This window comes from Saccoglossus kowalevskii, chromosome 3 (assembly GCF_978046115.1).
Source record: "Saccoglossus kowalevskii chromosome 3, keSacKowa6.1, whole genome shotgun sequence".
NCBI classification, from domain to species: domain Eukaryota; kingdom Metazoa; phylum Hemichordata; class Enteropneusta; family Harrimaniidae; genus Saccoglossus; species Saccoglossus kowalevskii.
Window position 1 is genome coordinate 29,854,738 of NC_140643.1, and position 19,976 is coordinate 29,874,713.

At 38.2% G+C, this 19,976-nt stretch overlaps 1 protein-coding gene across 2 annotated transcripts in view; it reads right to left on the reverse strand.

Moving 5' to 3' along the window:
- Positions 1-2,620: 2,620 nt before the first annotated feature.
- Positions 2,621-19,976, reverse strand: part of LOC100313558 (contactin-like protein) — a 45,050-nt gene continuing 27,694 nt past the window's right edge. Inside the window, exons 10-20 of one of the 2 annotated variants that reach the window (XM_006825440.3) lie at positions 19,327-19,490; positions 15,335-15,452; positions 14,953-15,111; positions 14,706-14,840; positions 14,286-14,356; positions 12,995-13,226; positions 10,278-10,393; positions 9,290-9,479; positions 5,355-5,473; positions 4,336-4,516; positions 2,621-3,955 (exon numbers count right to left, since the gene is read on the reverse strand). In XM_006825440.3, the coding sequence (XP_006825503.3) occupies positions 3,852-3,955; positions 4,336-4,516; positions 5,355-5,473; positions 9,290-9,479; positions 10,278-10,393; positions 12,995-13,226; positions 14,286-14,356; positions 14,706-14,840; positions 14,953-15,111; positions 15,335-15,452; positions 19,327-19,490 (1,589 nt within the window). In that variant the 3' untranslated portion in view covers positions 2,621-3,851. 2 annotated transcript variants of the gene reach the window in all.

Consider the following 19,976-nt stretch of genomic DNA (forward strand, 5'->3'; position numbering starts at 1 on the left):
CATTACAAAAATAAAAAGATTTATACCATCTTTGTAACAGTTCATATGAACTTAAAGCAAGACCTGCTTTTAATGGTCTATATGTAGATGACCACATTAATCAGTGTGTGTCGACTTTTTACAGTGGCGGATCCAGAGGGGAATGCATCTGGATTACGCATAGCTTCTCTGCGATTTACGCTCCGTAAATTTTAAAGTAAGCTTGGAAACCCCCCCCCCCCCAATACATTTTGCTGGATCCGCCACTGACGTTTTAACACCTTGGCGATTTCCAAAAATGTAAAGCAACAATGTCCACTCATAATTGTGTGACATTTACGCATTAAAGTGGACACAAACTAGATTTGTACGCGAGTTTTGTGACAATCTCACTTCCCCTGGCACCACGCAATTTTGGACCAATTAATTTTTGCCTAGGTACGCACTATGGCTAATTTGTTGTCTGTTTTCATAATACAACATTGTTGCGACTGTCCAAAGAAAGTTGTAAATTATTCATACGAATCTTTTTTGCAGTCCATAGGAACATTGATAGAGACTTTCCCAGGGAAATTACAAGTTACTCTACGAATCTCTCTTGCGGCCGCTGTCAAGAGGCATTTCTCACACATTACATGTCAAGGAAGCTAAGAATAAACTTCTATGTGCTGTTATTATTGGTAGCATGGAATATAAATAGAAAATATTAAACAAACAAAAAATTATAATAAGGGATATTTAAAATTAGCCTCATAAACAAGAAGCCGATCAACTAATATAGCTGTGCAATGTGATACTCAGTATTAAAGTTTTTAATTATTACTAACAAAAACAATCTTATTAACGCAAAATGATTTAATATGACCACCTCTGATTAGCTTGTAATGTACCTGTGCAGACATTAGTTTGCAAATTTAGGCAAATAACACGCAGGGATTTCTAATCGCATCTGTCGATTGCCCGAGAGCATCAATAGAGGCTAGAATTTCCATAATTAGTCATTCAATGCTTGGTCATAGGAGATTTGACGGACTAGATTATGATATTAATCACCATACAATAATTGGCTTACAAAGAAATTGTCAGTATAGGCACTATCTCTTCGGCTAACTGATGGCTTGGTTCACACTGAATCATAACAGAGCAAAGTTCTCGCCACAATTGACACCTGCCAGAGTATGCATTGTGCAATAAAACTTATTTATGGCACAAATAATTGATATGAAATATCATTAAAACAAAACAATTTTTCCCCCCAATTGCAGCATAAATAGGTTTTTGTGATGATATTTTGTTATTTGTCAATGTCATTTAAACATCAAAATTAAACTCTGCAAAGGTGTGTAAATGTGCAATCATTGTTTTATAAACATATCTAAGAAACAGTAAAAGACAATGGCATTAGAGTCATCAACCAACAAATTTGATCAAAACTTTAAGATTTTGCCTATGCAAATCACCTACTAAATATATGCATAGATATGGCACTAAAACTAAGCAAGTCTGCACATTACCTCAAAGTACCCATGAACTAAATTTGAACAAAATTCACTCACTTTCAATTGAGATTTTACTCAATGAAATGTGTACTGAAATTGGTCAAAATAAGCTCAGAAGTTTTAAGATTTTGCTTACATCAATAGACAAATGGATAGACAGAAAACTCATTACCTCTCTTGTGTGCTTCACCAATACTATAAAATCATTTATTTTTGCTGGCATTTAATTTCACTACTTTGATCCTTTTCACTGGGTTCACGAATTTGGCAGAAAATAACTAGTTCTGTTATTTTACATGTTCACATAGATTTACCTGAACATTTTATGAGGAAAGCTTTTTTTTCTTGCACACTGATAGGAAAGACACTTAATTTATGTAGATTTGAAGTATTGACATATCCACATAATTAAAGAGGAGAACTGCCATAGAAACTGGCAAGTTCCAAACTTTGGCACATTATGCAGGGGAACAAACTTTGGAAAGTTAAACTCTGGTTTGGTCAAAACTTAATACTGCCTTACCCTTCTGAAATAGTCTCAGATTAGTACAAGATATGTTAACATTGACTACTGTACATCAGCCTTCATAAGCACAGAAACCCAGTTCTGTCCTTGCTATTTGTATATTTCTATTGTACAAAAGTACAGGTAGGGCATTTTCAGATAATGAAAATAACATTCACCAACACAACACATACAAAAGTACAATCAATTACTGGGAAGCTGGCATACTTTCTAAATTATAGCTTACACAATTTTACAGACAAGATATTGGAGTACAAGTGTCAATCATGTCCAAAGGAACAGGTGATTTTATAAGAAATCTGTACATCGAGTTGTAAAAATGAATATAACAGACGTACATAATAGAAGAGACATGTGCCTAATAAATACCATTGTTACCAACAGAATACATAGGCATCTACATGTGATTGACAGGCACATATCACAAATAAAAAAAAAAATGGCAATTTAACAAAAAACATGGTTACTATAGTGAGCATCTTTCCTGTATTGTGTATTATGACATACAGACGATGAATGTACACAGGGTAATGGGGTCAACGTAATTGACAACTCAATGAACACAAATACATTGATAACAGGTTAGGACTGTGAATGTAATAATTGAATAGTCACATTGTTAGTCAACTTGTGATTTATTGCATACTGTATAAAAAAAATACTACTACATAACAATGGCACACTTCACAATAGTAAATGTAATTTGTATTTTTTTGTGCATTTGTTATTATGAACGATTAATAAATTGCAGTTGTTTTGATTGACACTGGAGTGAACTCAATTGACAATAGATGTCAAATTTCATATTAAATACGAGTGCCAAATTTGTGTCCACCTAAAACTGCATTAAAACTGACACATTAGCGTTTTAAAGAATGACTAATTGGCAGCCTTGATTGTGACTGAGGCAGTACAGCAAAGTTGGCCAAGGAAGGGAGGAGTGTGACAACTAACCAGAACAGCTTGGGGACAATGAAATGAAATTTTCACCATCAAACTATATGAAAATGCAAAAAAAAATGACTGGAATTGACATATACAGCAAAATTTGGAATCACAAGTTTTTATAAGAGTCCGTCTGTTCTGATCATTGAGCACAACTCGCTTATTGATTTACCGGTAAAAAAAAGAAAGAATTATCATATCTACATGAAATAAGTGAAAAGTTGAAGGCATATACACACGCATGAAATCCACTGTAACTCTCTAAATTCAATGAAGAAATATCTACACCGAGAGACAGCGCACTCAACTATCAATACATTTTTTTTTCATAAAGAAAGCAAATAAAAACCCACTAATGATATATTTCCAGCTATAAAAACACTAGTTTTTAAAAAAAGGATTACAAACAAAATTGGTCTGGTTGAAAAAAAATTAAATTTCCTTTCACTATGGTAAAAATAATACAATTGTTAAAATTGACAAAACTGAGCAAAAAAGTTGAAAATTGCATGTGGTAACTCACCAAAAGGGGCTTAATATTTACAAAGTACACAAACACTTTGGCCTTTCATTTTGGTGAAGACATAATTTCAAGTACTCTTAATGTTAAAAATATTAAAAAATTTATAATTAATTTTCATTCTGAGGTTTAAAAAAAAATTAGATGGCAGTTTGTAATTGGAGTCAATGGGGACATGGGAAATGCACATTGTAACAAGTGCATTGTCTCTCTTATTGACTCAACAAAAGCAGGTTTTACTGCCAACATTTCAATTTGTCAATCAATACAATGACTCAGTAATTAGTATTTGATGTAATTACATTATCTGATTACCTAAATAACATGATTTCATCTTAATTTGTGCCCATAATTACCATGTTTTTAAGACTTAAAAATTTGGTTAGCAGAGATTTCTTATAGTGTGGAGAAGTAAAGAGAAAGCAAGAAGAGACAATGACACACAATGCATGCTGGGGGCTGCTCCAATTTGTCGCTGAGACCCATCTGTGAAAGAAGAAAAATACAGATATTAAAAACATGGAACTTGACACAATGAAATGAAATACGACTTTGAATGGTATCATATAGTGTTATAACCGATTTTGTGACTTCAAAGATGAACAGGGCTGCATACCTCCTTCCCAGTATAGTTTTTTAAAAATTTCTGCCCATGTTGAGATTTGTATTTTTTCTTATGAAATTAATAAATATTAAACTCGTTAGATTCTATTTTCTAACTAATAGTCTAATATAAATTATTTCTGGGTACTGGACCTCCCCAATCTTGAACTGGCACCATATAAGGGTGCAGGTAAACAGTCTGCAAAACCTTTTAATTCTCTGACTGTATTGCAAAGGTTCAGTGATGGTTCAAATGTACTTACACAATGGAATTTTGATAGGATCACTAGTGACGCCATCACCACCTTCACTGTAACCTTGTACCTGTAGCAAGTACGTTGCCCCCGGTTGCAGTCCACTTATGGTGCCTTTAATGGTGTCCGCACCTTTGATGTCAACCTTGGTGGCGTCGCGTTCAAAACGACCATCTAAGTAATATAGAATCTGTAAATGAAATGAAACACAGCATGTGAATCAGAGCGCCATCATGTAAGTGACTTGAACAGACACATGTATGGCAGCAAATCGAGCAGCAGCACAAAGAAAGTCTTCCATTTTGGGGATGCCATCCCTCAAAAGACACTAAATAACCAAACTTAAAATGTGATTTATCATTCCATGCGTGATCTTGTGTAATGCATAAAAAAACATCTGCTGCAAAAACATAACGACTTGATTTTAAACTCAAATTTCCTTTTTTCATATCATAGTTCAATGTCAAAATGCGAGGAGAGAATATGGTGTGAGTGCCCTTACTTTAAAACTGACCATCAACAAACACATTATTAAGCATAGAAATACGCCGAAAAAACCTTTAGCATTTTTCAAATTCCATGGATGCTTCAACGAACGATGAATACGTGTCCTGATTTTTAGTTTGATTTCATACATATTGCAGGATCTCGCAGTGTAAGAAAATTGATATATAATGCTGGAGAGCTGCCATATAAGCATGATGGTAGGGGACAGTAGATAATACCAATAAAGTAAAATAGAACCAAGTTCACATTTTCAGACAGTCATTTTTCAAAGACAAATATCTGTCTTTATCTTCACTATCATGTTAATGTCAACGAACAAACGATTCATTAAAAAACAATTACAGAAGCAAAGTCATAGCAGAGTGGCAATTTTTTGTGAAACGGCGCCCTCAACTGATGTATCGAGCAGCATCCACAATAAAACGATTAAATTCCAATTTAGAGGGAAGTAAGTTTTTTTGAGCACACCAAACTCTGATTAGAATACATTTTAGCTGTAAATAACAGAATAATGCAAATACCTTGTATCCTTCAAGAGGTTCTTCCTCATCATTGTAGGAAGTAATCTTGTCCCATGTGACTAAGATAGATGACCATGAACTGACTGCAGCTTTCACGTTCTCAGGAGCATCTTGGGGCGCTGAAAACAACCACCACCATTCATCATGTCATTAATAACTCATCAGGCAATTTTATTCAACACAATTTGAAAAATATTCATTAATAATTTAGCTATTCAAAGAACTCTCCTTATAAACTGATCTATACAAATAACTGATTCAATTTGGTCCAATATTAAGAAATAGAAGTAATGAGATTGTGATGACAGTGACATTTAAATGTCGGTCAAATAAAATAATTTGTAATTTTAAATATAATGGTTGTGGTTGTTCATATTATGCACACACAAACACTGCACTATGTGCAGAGGAATGAATGTTATTATTGTAAAAACATTTATTTTCACTATTTCTATGCTCTGGGCAATTTCACTGGTTTTAAGTTCATGAACTTGGCAGGAAAACAATGAATTTTATTTCACATGTTTACATGGATTTAATTAACAAATTTTACTTAACGCCAAAAATAGCGAAATAAAAAAAAAAAAAAAAAAAAAAAAAAAAAAAAAAAAAAAAAAAAATCAGCGAATAACGAATAACTAATGTGTTACCGTATGTTAATAAATCGTTACAAGTTCATGACTTAAGATTGTAAAATGCAAATAAATACCAGAGTGACGAATGCTTCAGACCCTTTAAAGATAATAATGTGATGAATAGTGAATTTTACAAAAAAATGTAGATCCCTCTTTTCAGGCAATGTTCCTTGTGTGACACTAGTCAAGTATATAATATAGGAAAATAGGTACTGGGGTTTGATTTAACAAATTAAGCTATTAGTAAAATAAGCCAAAATAATTTTTACAGCTGTAACAAAGATTTCAGAATTTTCAGGGATTATATTTATGTCAATCACAAATGCTAATGAATGAACCCCGTAGCAAGTACCACTCTTAGTAGAAATTAACACCACTTATATAATCTGACAGAAAGAGGGCGCTGTCACATTCCTACCACACAAATTTCCCTCACTCATTTCACCACTGCATTGCGCCCTCTGTTGACGAATTATTAAAACTTGCAAAACAAAATTTTAGATAAAAAATGCGACTAGAAATTTTTTCGGCCTAATATTAACAGTCACAATACCATGTTGCATCTAAAAGCAATCTTAGCTTCTTTAAGACCATTCATGAATTCCCAAACTATGTGCAATGAGACAGATAAAATTAAAATACTGTAAAACGTGTCTTTTTCGCAAGCGCGTCTTTTTAGCGAGAGAACTGATTTGCTAATTCAAGATGTCGCTAATGATTTTATTATAAATTCAAAATGGCTGAGGCTCAGGGATTCGTATACAGTAATACGCTATTACGTTATTACGTTATTTTACCACAGTTCGCTAAAATTGCATGTCACTTTTCAAACAGGTTTTACAGTATATTGATCAAGTTTGTCACTGTATACCAGAATCTAGCATCATTTTGTATTTGAGAAAGTACAGGTCATGTGACACAATTATCTTATGACGAGTTTTAATCATAGGATAAGTAGAATGTTTAATGTTCACCTAGAAATGGCCATTAAAATTAAGCTAAACTAGATAATAATTGGGGTTGTTATATCCATAACATTTCCTTCAACCAGGACCTAGAAAGCTAATAAGGTATATACATATATTGCAGTACAATCTTATTACAATCAATTGAAAATAAAAATGCAGTCAATTATTTGTTTTGTAAAAGTTTTTTTTACACGCCTATATGTTCCCAGCAAGATTTATTTATGTACGACAAAGATTGACCTTATTTTAAGTTCTATTGGTGACCCCCTCAATATGAGAATACAATATGTAGAATAGAATTCATCTACAGTATTTTGAATAGTTGATCCCAATTAGTATATATTGTTCAATGTCAAATATGCTTAATTATCGCTGAATTTACAACTGATAAACAGTCTATGATGTACATTTATATTATTTTTCACTAAAACTTTGTTAAATATAGTTTATATTTGTGTTTTCCAATATGAAAATAAATTGCATTATTTTTTGCAATAGGTCATGGGGTAACCAAGTTACAAATGAGTGCAAATCAAGCCGTTATGGATTGGAAATTAGAATCAGAGAAAATATAACTACGGTTCATTCTGAGAAATTGACTAAGCAATATCAACTGCTTTTATGAATAAGCTGTTTCAATATGGACAAATAGCATCATGAAGATGTTAAGAACTTTTTACAAAAAACAAACACTATTTTATAGGCCACCTGTACCAATAATTTGCAAACGACCAACTCAAGAGCAAATGCAGCTTACTATAAAAGTGTACAACGACCGTCATGTCGTAGTGTTCGCAACTAACAAAACAGGGGAGACGCTTATGGTACTATGCCCTTCACCGCCAATCAAGGCTACCAAAAAAAAAAAGGTCACTCCTAAAAGACTGATTTTTAAGCAAAGGGAAATTGAATATTTAATATTGCAAAGCTGATAGATTGGACATATTGACTCATGCAGAATATATAGTTCAGACACAATGATTTTATTTCAAAATTGCCATAGATCTACTAGTCCGGTTTTTATGGTCAGTGGTAAAGTCTGAATTTATGTTTGTTGTCAGTGGTAGTTTTCAAAATGGGGGTCAAGATAATGTACATGAAGAGCTCTGCATGTTTTATTTGATCTATTTGCAATCCCGACATTTAAAGTACTGTAGAATGTTCTATTTTTTGCTTGGAATTAATTGGAGCTATTTTTGCTGAAGAAATAATTTTCTGGGCCCCTGTAACAATAGTTTAAATTAACTTCTCACTCACACACCACAAATTTGGAATTGAATAAAATAAAATTTTCCTGACTTCACTATATTTTTCAAATTTCTACAATACATGCTTTTAAGAAACATGGGTGACAATATTACAATTGGTGTGCAGTTCGGAAAATGTTATTTGATTATTGCACGTGTCACTATCAGTAGCAATAATATTGACTGGAGAAAAAATAGTGTTCACAATGATTCGAAACACTAGTCACTTGTACGTGGCAAGAAAAAATTGCCATATCATTGAAAAAATGAAAAGATGTTTTTATCATGAATGAGCCGTTTTGCTTTGCATAATTCGTGCAACGACGGACAAAATGGTGGCGCCCATTGACCGGAAGTTGCATTCATTAATTAACAATATTTATATAAAGTGTTTTGTTAACATTTTTCACGCTACCTGTCCAAAAGGGACAATAAACGATTCAAGACCTTTTACAAATCATTGTGTAGATTTTAAATCATATTCTTCCTATTTCATTTAACTTGCCATATTTGTATGCATGACAGAAAGAAATCAAGGTAAGAGAAACCAAACTGTTCTGAACGTTACAACTTATACAATACAGCTGGGTGAAATAGTTGACTGATTATCTAAAATATGTAGCACCAAAAAGCATTTCTACTGGCTTAACAGCAGGATTGCTTTGCCAGATAACATTTAAATGTATTGTGTATCTGTGCCACTGAGTGATCACAAATAAAGTTAATCTGGGTGACATGGCAACGGCAAAACTAGGTTTCGACTATGATTGCATCAAAAACCTATCTAACTAAACAATACATAATTTATGGAATGCTTCTATAACAAAACTCCAAAAAGTGACTGAACCCCTGTCACAAAGACCCTAGAGAAAATTTCACTTTGTTTATGGAATAAAATCTTCTTACTGTAAAATTATTCTAGCTGAATGTTTTGTATGGAGTTTATTTTTTACTGATTTTTGAATGTAAAATATGGAAAAAGGGGTATATTCGATGGATTTTATTTTCATTGAATCATCCCTTCAGTAAAAATAAAGTATTTTAGTGCATCTAATGTACAATGTTAATTTTAAATGTATATTTACCAGATTTCAACGTAGTCACTCGAACCACATTATCAGAAGCTGGGCCATTACCACCACCACTATAAGCAAGAACTTTGATATTATAAACTGTACTATAATCCAAGTTTTGTATCTCATAGCGAGTAGTCACTCCTGGTGTAGAAACAGTAGAAGCTGTGGCTTCAGAATCATCAGATGACCAGTACTTTAGCTGAAGAATAAAAAAAAAAAAAAGGTTGCACTCAATAGACCGAAAATAGGCTTTTAGGTATACCGTACATCATACATTCTGCTGTCTCACTTGCAATTAAGTCATGCAAAAATTACGTAAATATTCATCCAAATATGTACCTTAACCAATGAATGGCAGGCAAGTGTTTGATTTGAAATGCAACCAAATCCTGAAAAGTTCAATTAGTACTTTTGGTTGTTTGCAGGGGAATGTGACAATGTGTTTATGATGCTTCAAGCTAACGAGTTGACGATGTAATTAGACAGAATATCATGAAGGCATAAGATTCATTATCCAGACTCCAAGCAATAATATCATTAATTGACAGAGATGGTTATCCTAACAGTGTGATTTGGAGAGTTTATATACACGATGTTTTAGGGAGCTGATCAAAATCAACCCAGCGGTTTCTGGTCCAGAGTCTGGTGGAGACTATCATTATTATGTGACTTTGAGAAAGTGGCCGACATGCATGTGAATTTTTGACCTAGATTTAACAGGGACACATAGATCTGTTTTGTCAGCAAAGTAAGTTTATTTCAGTTCTATCCACTATAGTTTATTGGGAAATCATTTTTATTCAAATCAGTGCAGGACATTTTAACGAAAGTCATCAAATATTTTACTTCAACAAAGAAAACACTACACAGCATATATTAAATATGGGGGTTAAACCCCTCAATGTTGATCTATTTGGGTTCAGTTTTAAACTGGCTGCAGAGCACTCCCATGCCAAAAAATAATGCACAGCCATAAATATTGCATTTAAAAAGTCACCTTGTATCCTCTAAGTTTTCCTTTCAAATTATTGGTGCTTATAGAATCCCATGTGACTTTTATGGTGCTACCTGATGTGGCTTCAGCCTCAACATTATCTGGGGCTTCACTTGGAGCTAAAAGATGAAAAAAAACGAAACATAATGTACATGGAAAGTATCAAGGGTAAAGAAATGTCACTGAACTGATCACGTCCAATATATACATTTATGCACATGTTCTAAGGGTTATACACTTCTACCCAACAACACAGAACAAAATGGCATGCATTCATTGGACAGCTTGGCTGCAACCAACACAGCCAAACACACCGCCACCAACACAGCCAAACACACCGCCACCAACACAGCCAAACACACCGCCACCAACACAGCCAAACACACCGCCACCAACACAGCCAAACACACCGCCACCAACACAGCCAAACACACCGCCACCAACACAGCCAAACACACCGCCACCAACACAGCCAAACACACCGCCACCAACACAGCCAAACACACCGCCACCAACACAGCCAAACACACCGCCACCAACACAGCCAAACACACCGCCACCAACACAGCCAAACACACCGCCACCAACACAGCCAAACACACCGCCACCAACACAGCCAAACACACCGCCACCAACACAGCCAAACACACCGCCACCAACACAGCCAAACACACCGCCACCAACACAGCCAAACACACCGCCACCAACACAGCCAAACACACCGCCACCAACACAGCCAAACACACCGCCACCAACACAGCCAAACACACCGCCACCAACACAGCCAAACACACCGCCACCAACACAGCCAAACACACCGCCACCAACACAGCCAAACACACCGCCACCAACACAGCCAAACACACCGCCACCAACACAGCCAAACACACCGCCACCAACACAGCCAAACACACCGCCACCAACACAGCCAAACACACCGCCACCAACACAGCCAAACACACCGCCACCAACACAGCCAAACACACCGCCACCAACACAGCCAAACACACCGCCACCAACACAGCCAAACACACCGCCACCAACACAGCCAAACACACCGCCACCAACACAGCCAAACACACCGCCACCAACACAGCCAAACACACCGCCAACACAGCCAAACACACCGCCACCAACACAGCCAAACACACCGCCACCAACACAGCCAAACACACCGCCAACACAGCCAAACACTCCGCCACCAACACAGCCAAACACACCGCCACCAACACAGCCAAACACACCGCCACCAACACAGCCAAACACACCGCCACCAACACAGCCAAACACACCGCCAACACAGCCAAACACACCGCCAACACAGCCAAACACACCGCCAACACAGCCAAACACACCGCCACCAACACAGCCAAACACACCGCCACCAACACAGCCAAACACACCGCCACCAACACAGCCAAACACACCGCCACCAACACAGCCAAACACACCGCCACCAACACAGCCAAACACACCGCCACCAACACAGCCAAACACACCGCCACCAACACAGCCAAACACACCGCCACCAACACACCGCCACCAACACAGCCAAACACACCGCCACCAACACAGCCAAACACACCGCCACCAACACAGCCAAACACACCGCCACCAACACAGCCAAACACACCGCCACCAACACAGCCAAACACACCGCCACCAACACAGCCAAACACACCGCCACCAACACAGCCAAACACACCGCCACCAACACAGCCAAACACACCGCCACCAACACAGCCAAACACACCGCCACCAACACAGCCAAACACACCGCCACCAACACAGCCAAACACACCGCCACCAACACAGCCAAACACACCGCCACCAACACAGCCAAACACACCGCCACCAACACAGCCAAACACACCGCCGCCAACACAGCCAAACACACCGCCGCCAACACAGCCAAACACACCGCCGCCAACACAGCCAAACACACCGCCACCAACACAGCCAAACACACCCCCACCAACACAGCCAAACACACCCCCACCAACACAGCCAAACACACCGCCACCAACACAGCCAAACACACCGCCACCAACACAGCCAAACACACCGCCACCAACACAGCCAAACACACCGCCACCAACACAGCCAAACACACCGCCACCAACACAGCCAAACACACCGCCACCAACACAGCCAAACACACCGCCACCAACACAGCCAAACACACCGCCACCAACACAGCCAAACACACCGCCACCAACACAGCCAAACACACCGCCACCAACACAGCCAAACACACCGCCACCAACACAGCCAAACACACCGCCACCAACACAGCCAAACACACCGCCACCAACACAGCCAAACACACCGCCACCAACACAGCCAAACACACCGCCACCAACACAGCCAAACACACCGCCACCAACACAGCCAAACACACCGCCACCAACACAGCCAAACACACCGCCACCAACACAGCCAAACACACCACCACCAACACAGCCAAACACACTGCAACCAACACAGCCAAACACACTGCAACGAACAGAGCCAAACAAACCACCACCACCAACACAGCCAAACACACTGCAACCAACCAGCCAGCCAGCCAGCCAAAAAGACCCAAATCAGAGCCAAAAAGACCCAAATCAGAGCCAAACAGACCCAAATCAGAGCCAAACAGACCGCCACCAACATCGCCAAATGCAGGAAAAATATATATGAAAGTACAAGCAGTAGATGGTTATGTAACAAATTACCTGACTCGTGGGAATATATGGTTGATATAGTACTGTTAGGTCCATCTCCTTTAGCATTGAACACACCAACTCTAACATCATACTGAACATATGTAGGAACGCCTTTAACTGTATATACACCAACAGCCTCATCATTAACAACACCTTTGGAATACTCCTCACGGCTATTAGCTTTCTTCCAGTAAACATAGTATCCTAAACCTGGTGCATTCTGGTCTTGACGAGACAAAGGCTATAAAAGTAAAACAAAATATAATACCTGTAATTCTAAGATGCATTTCTATCGCAAGCAAATTCAATACTAATCTTGGTATCTTATACCAATTCTTAAACTGATTATGTTTTTATTGGGGTTTCCTCATTTGTTTTCTCGTCTTTCTCCATATATCTTCCAATCACAAAGCACCTTTAAGAGGATTTCATTTTAGATACTACAAGTAAATTGATTGGTTGCCGGTTTTCCAAAATTTGAACCAATTTTAGATGGGCTGATTAGCGCTTTTATTAGAGCTTTAGTGACTGGGCAATATAAATTTGCCAGCAAAAAGTACAAGTCTTTACAACCATCTTTTACTTGCGTTGAAATTTCATGAATTAAAACACAGTCAAAACTCAATAATTCAATCAGTACAGTTCATTGTCAAATGTCTATTGCTGACTGCCAATTTATTTAGACAAGGTGTTTTATCATATAGTTTGTCTGATGCTGGATCTGCAGAACATATTTTCAAATAGGTTTTACTGCACATGCACCACTAAGAAGGGCATCCACGAAGCAACCTAAAAATTTCATGCTAAAAATCAAAGCACATTACATTAATTTGAAATGGCACAAAATCATTTTTCATAAAAATTGTATAGAATACAAGCAAGCCACAAATTAGCAAAAATGCATGTTTCTTCGTTGCCAGGATTACACAAAATCTAAAAGATCAGAGAAAAATTGCTTTATTGCAGGAATATCATAAAACAAAATGAGAAGTGTCGTTTGCACAGAAAACAAAATTGATGCCTTTCGTAATTTCAAACATAATTTAGTGATTGCAAAAAACAAAACAAAATGGTGGTTGGATTTTTAATTCAAATAAGAGTATAACGCACAATGTATTCTGGGAAATAATGTCAAATTAGGGCACAACTAAAAGTTAACAGAAAGCAAGCAAATACAAGACTTTCCCTTCGACTTGAATTTATTATATTAATAATGGTTGGAAGTAAAAAATGAACGCATGCAAAAAGAACAAAATTCACATTGCTATTTACAGATAAAATTTGAGATCTGATAACTTACATCCCAAGTAATCCTGAGATCTCCAGTTTTACCACCACCGCCACCAACATTACGAGGTTCATGGTAAGGTTCTACAAAGAAAAAAATTAGGTAAAGTAACAGTGAATAGATTTCCTTGAATTAGCAATGAACAACTTGTGTAATTATAAACAAAAATCTAGTAGTGTGTTCACATATGTTTTTTTCTCTGTCATCAGTGCAAGTCATGTTGGCATAAAGAGACAAAAAACAGATGTGAAAAGACAACGTTTTAGATCACAAAATAAATTGCATTGTTATTATTTTTGGATTGATCTGTTTTTTGGTGTTTTTTAACTAGGGTCTTCTTTATCATGATTGTGTAGCCATAGGTCATATTTTTAACCATCCACTACAATATGGTGTCATTTCCTGTGATGTCATAATGCATACATTACTTACTATCTTCATGCGTTGAATATTCTGGGGATGGTAAACTTGGTTCACCTCTACCATAGCTATTGACGGCACTGACTCGAAATTGATAGTTACTCCATGGAGAAAGCGAGTTAAGGCTAGCCGAGAGATCTGGTATGCCTGAAAACAATAAAATACATGTCAATGGGGGTATTTTGATGAGTTACTAGTAACAATGTTTATAAGAGTGAACTGGAAAGTGTGGAATTATTTATGTAGAGCAATGACTTACCTTCCCTTTCTATTATCCATTCTGGTTCCTCTTTTGTACGCGACTGCACTGTGTATGTTTTGATTGGGTCGTTGTTACTAAAACCTTCACTCCATCGTAGCTGACATGAGTTTGTAGTGATATCTGAAGCACGCACACCGGCAGGAGGCCCAGGAGCACCTTTAAACAAGTTAACAATCAAATTTTCAGTTTTCCCACCACAATGTGGATGTGAAACGTGGCAGATTTTTACGTAATGGCAATAATTCTGTTAATTGTTTACAAAATGGACATTTTTCATTGCATACAGTTCTGAAAGAAATTCCTTACAAAAGTATGGATACAAATTAGGTTAATTTTGAGAAAAATTTTCAACAATCACATTATAATTCATCTTTCTTACCCTTGATTATGACTTCAGCAGATTTGGAGACTTCATCTATAGTTGTATGAGCGGTACAGGTATACACACCAGACTGGCGCAGCTCAGCGTCTATTATTTCAAGATTACCATCTCTCAACTGTGAACATTTACAAAATAAAATAATTATCAACTGTGAACATTTACAAAATAAAATAATTATCAACTATTTCTAATTAGTTTTTTTATTATATTATATTATTAATTTATTAAGATTTGTTGAAGAAGCTACTGTAAAGGGCTTTAATTATTAGCTGTATTTTTAGTCTTTGCAGAGAAAAAATTAGCTAAACTAAACCCTAGTGAATACGCAAAGTGAATTTAAACCTAGTGAAAATCCCTGCAACATCAAATACAATAAAATTAAATTTCTTTTGCAATGGTGTAGTGATGTGATACATTTAAAGATTGTGAAAAAGAAGCGTGAATTGTTCTTTTAACCCTCTTCTTGTCAAGCCAACATAAAAGTATGTGGCTAGCAGGATGAGGATTAAAGAAAGAATCTGCTGAAAAAAAGATCTTTATTTATACACACTACCTGATTATTAAAAATACTTTTAATTAATCTGAACTATATGTTTGACAAAATTTTTACAATCTTGAGTTTGTTCTTCACTTGTCAGAGCTGTGTTTGCAACAACCCACTTTAGAATTTCCAAGACACTATAAATGACTGCATCAAAATGATCCAACCAATCATAGAATGCCAATGGTTTGACTTGTATCATAGCAACTAGGCTTGATTACCCACATTCTGTTGATTGCTCCTGAGGTAGATTTGTGAAAACAAAAGCACATCACTCTTTGGATTTTTTAATTCAGTCAACAAAATCTTAGAATATAAAAACTTTGAAATGTTTCCTCCCCAAAACAATACAATATTTTTTTGGAGTTGCACTCTAAAGAGACTCTGGTTTTTGAACCAGAAAACACTTGACTAGACTTTGTTAACTGAATGAGTTTATAAATCTATAGATGAATCTACTCCTGATAGTTGCTCAGGTGACTGCTTCCCAGGATGATCAAGAAAGAACACATATTCAATCATGTTGCCCAGTAATCTGGAGTAATAAGTGTGTACGAGGGGTTGCACAAGCAGCTTATATAAATTGCCATACTGAAAGCTTCCGTGGATAGTAGAAATGAAAACATGGTGTAAACAGGTGATGTGTTACCTTACAGCAAGTCTGAATAAACGTTTTTATGAATGGACATCCAATACTGTACAACGTACTATACCGACTGAGAGTGTAACTTTAAGAGACAATGTACATCGATCACCAAGAGAAAATGTTACTTGCAAGTGAAGTTAGATCATGCCCCAAAAAAAGCTTTCAAAAAGCAAATCTTCAGCCTTACTGGTAGGTTTATACCACACTTTTTAAGGTTAACCAGATGGAGAAGGTGGTTGCTATAGCAATCAATCACAAGGAATTTGTATAAAATTCCCATCATCTTCTGTTACTTTTAGAAAGATGACAAAATGTCAGCACAGTGTACTCTGAGGGAGAGGAATCTACCAGTAAACTGACTAAAAAAAATATTAAAAATAAGGAGTAATCAAAGCAGGTTCACAAACAAAAAATGCATTTTTCGTTCCATAAAACTAACTTGTCTCATATTTAAAAAAAACAAAAAGACAGCAGGTAATTAAACACAGCTATGACATTCTACAAGGACGCAAGATAAAATGTAGAAAAGTAGGACAATGATGAGATGAAAAAAAAACACACCTGTAAGTATGGATTTTGTGGCTGTGAAGACAAAATAGCAAGATGAGTTTTGACTACCCTTTAATACCAAGGTCACCACAGAATAGATAGAAAAACATCAATCTGAGCCACACCTATTTAAGGCTGTAAACATGCAACTTGCTACAATGAGAATACAACAACATCCTAGAGCGTAAATATAAGGTGATTTTATAGAGTAAGCTAGATGTACTTGCATATTAAGTAACCAAGGATATTACTTTTATTAGGAAGCTTCAGAAATCTAAATTAAATGCTCCAGGCAACAGGGACGCAGTCCCAAATGCACCAGGCAACAGGGACGCAGTCCCAAATGCTCCAGGCAACAGGGACGCAGTCCCAAATGCTCCAGGCAACAGGGACGCAGTCCCAAATGCTCCAGGCAACAGGGGCGCAGTCCCAAATGCTCCAGGCAACAGGGACGCAGTCCCAAATGCTCCAGGCAACAGGGACGCAGTCCCAAATGCTCCAGGCAACAGGGACGCAGTCCCAAATGCTCCAGGCAACAGGGACGCAGTCCCAAATGCTCCAGGCAACAGGGCCGCAGTCCCAAATGCTCCAGGCAACAGGGCCGCAGTCCCAAATGCACCAGGCAACAGGGCCGCAGTCCCAAATGCACCAGGCAAGAGGGACGCAGTCCCAAATGCACCAGGCAAGAGGGACGCAGTCCCAAATGCTCCAGGCAAGAGGGACGCAGTCCCAAATGCTCCAGGCAAGAGGGACGCAGTCCCAAATGCTCCAGGCAAGAGGGACGCAGTCCCAAATGCTCCAGGCAACAGGGACGCAGTCCCAAATGCTCCAGGCAACAGGGACGCAGTCCCAAATGCTCCAGGCAACAGGGACGCAGTCCCAAATGCACCAGGCAACAGGGACGCAGTCCCAAATGCTCCAGGCAACAGGGACGCAGTCCCAAATGCTCCAGGCAAGAGGGACGCAGTCCCAAATGCTCCAGGCAACAGAGACGCAGTCCCAAATGCTCCAGGCAACAGAGACGCAGTCCCAAATGCTCCAGGCAACAGAGACGCAGTCCCAAATGCTCCAGGCAACAGAGACGCAGTCCCAAATGCTCCAGGCAAGAGGGACGCAGTCCCAAATGCTCCAGGCAAGAGGGACGCAGTCCCAAATGCTCCAGGCAAGAGGGACGCAGTCCCAAATGCACCAGGCAAGAGGGACGCAGTCCCAAATGCTCCAGGCAACAGGGACGCAGTCCCAAATGCTCCAGGCAACAGGGACGCAGTCCCAAATGCTCCAGGCAACAGGGACGCAGTCCCAAATGCTCCAGGCAACAGGGACGCAGTCCCAAATGCTCCAGGCAACAGGGACGCAGTCCCAAATGCTCCAGGCAACAGGGACGCAGTCCCAAATGCTCCAGGCAAGAGGGACGCAGTCCCAAATGCTCCAGGCAACAGGGACGCAGTCCCAAATGCTCCAGGCAACAGGGACGCAGTCCCAAATGCTCCAGGCAACAGGGACGCAGTCCCAAATGCTCCAGGCAACAGGGACGCAGTCCCAAATGCTCCAGGCAACAGGGACGCAGTCCCAAATGCTCCAGGCAAGAGGGACGCAGTCCCAAATGCTCCAGGCAAGAGGGACGCAGTCCCAAATGCTCCAGGCAACAGGGACGCAGTCCCAAATGCTCCAGGCAACAGGGACGCAGTCCCAAATGCTCCAGGCAACAGGGATGTACTCCAAATGTTCCAATCTGAGGACCAAATGAAACATCCTTGTAATAGCGAAAGTTCAAAGGACGCATCTCCAAGTGAGGAGCTAGTGGCTATGGCAGACTCATTTTAATATTGACCTTTCAAGTTTGCCGAAGTGTTATTACCTAGAACAATACCTATGCCCTCCCCAATTGTAAGGAGCTTGTTGTACAATGTATCACAAATGTAAGAGTACATCCAGCTTACCTATAACCACATTATTGTCCCCAAGACGTATAGAAAAAGTTTTTTTTTAAAAGCAAACTAGTAACTGGTAATGAGAGATAGCCATGCAGCTACAAAGAATACAATAGACTCAGTGATACACATTTTGTTTACGAAGCATCTGCAATTGCTCGGATGTAGTAACAGAAATTCTGTTTGGTTGTCTTGATGGTTCCCATCGTGTGACAGGAATGGTGACTACCTTTAGTTTTCACATTTACACATTTTGTTTAAGAAGCATCTGCGACTGCTCGGATGTAGTAACAGAAATTCTGTTTGGTTGTCTTGAACTTACCCTTGCATAATGCGAATCATCAAGAACGTCAATCTGAACACCATCCAATAACCATATATAAGTCAGATCTAATACAGGGTCAGCCGTAGCTCGACATTTCAAAGTGGCATCATCACCAACCTCTATAGACATTGCTAGGGGCCACTGTGTAATAACCGTTCCATCTATATAAACAACAACATCAGCAATAAGCTTTGAAAGTACAATTTGAGCAGATGGTTAGAGGTGTGAGGCATGGATGAATAAAAACAAGGGCATTAACTATCATATTGTTCATGACGTGACGATCTCGCTGATATATCTGGCAGTGGGCATTGTATCAATAGAATAGAATACTTTCACAACTGCTGATAAGGTTCAGAGCCTGCTGACTGCATGGTTACTGAAGCTAATGATTTGATTTTACATCAAAGCACAATATTTTTTTTTCTATTTATAGTAGTTGTCAATCTTATGCACGCACTGCACTTACTGTCAAAGTCTTAAATTGTTTTTTCAGTTTCTGATTTTGACTTTATTATTATGAAAATATAAAAAATGTGCATGTGGAAAAAATCCATTGTTTATTTAATAGAGGGTACAGACAATTGGTTTTCTGAAACACTCTCAAATAAATAAGTAAACAATTTGTAACATTTTTGAAAGGCTTA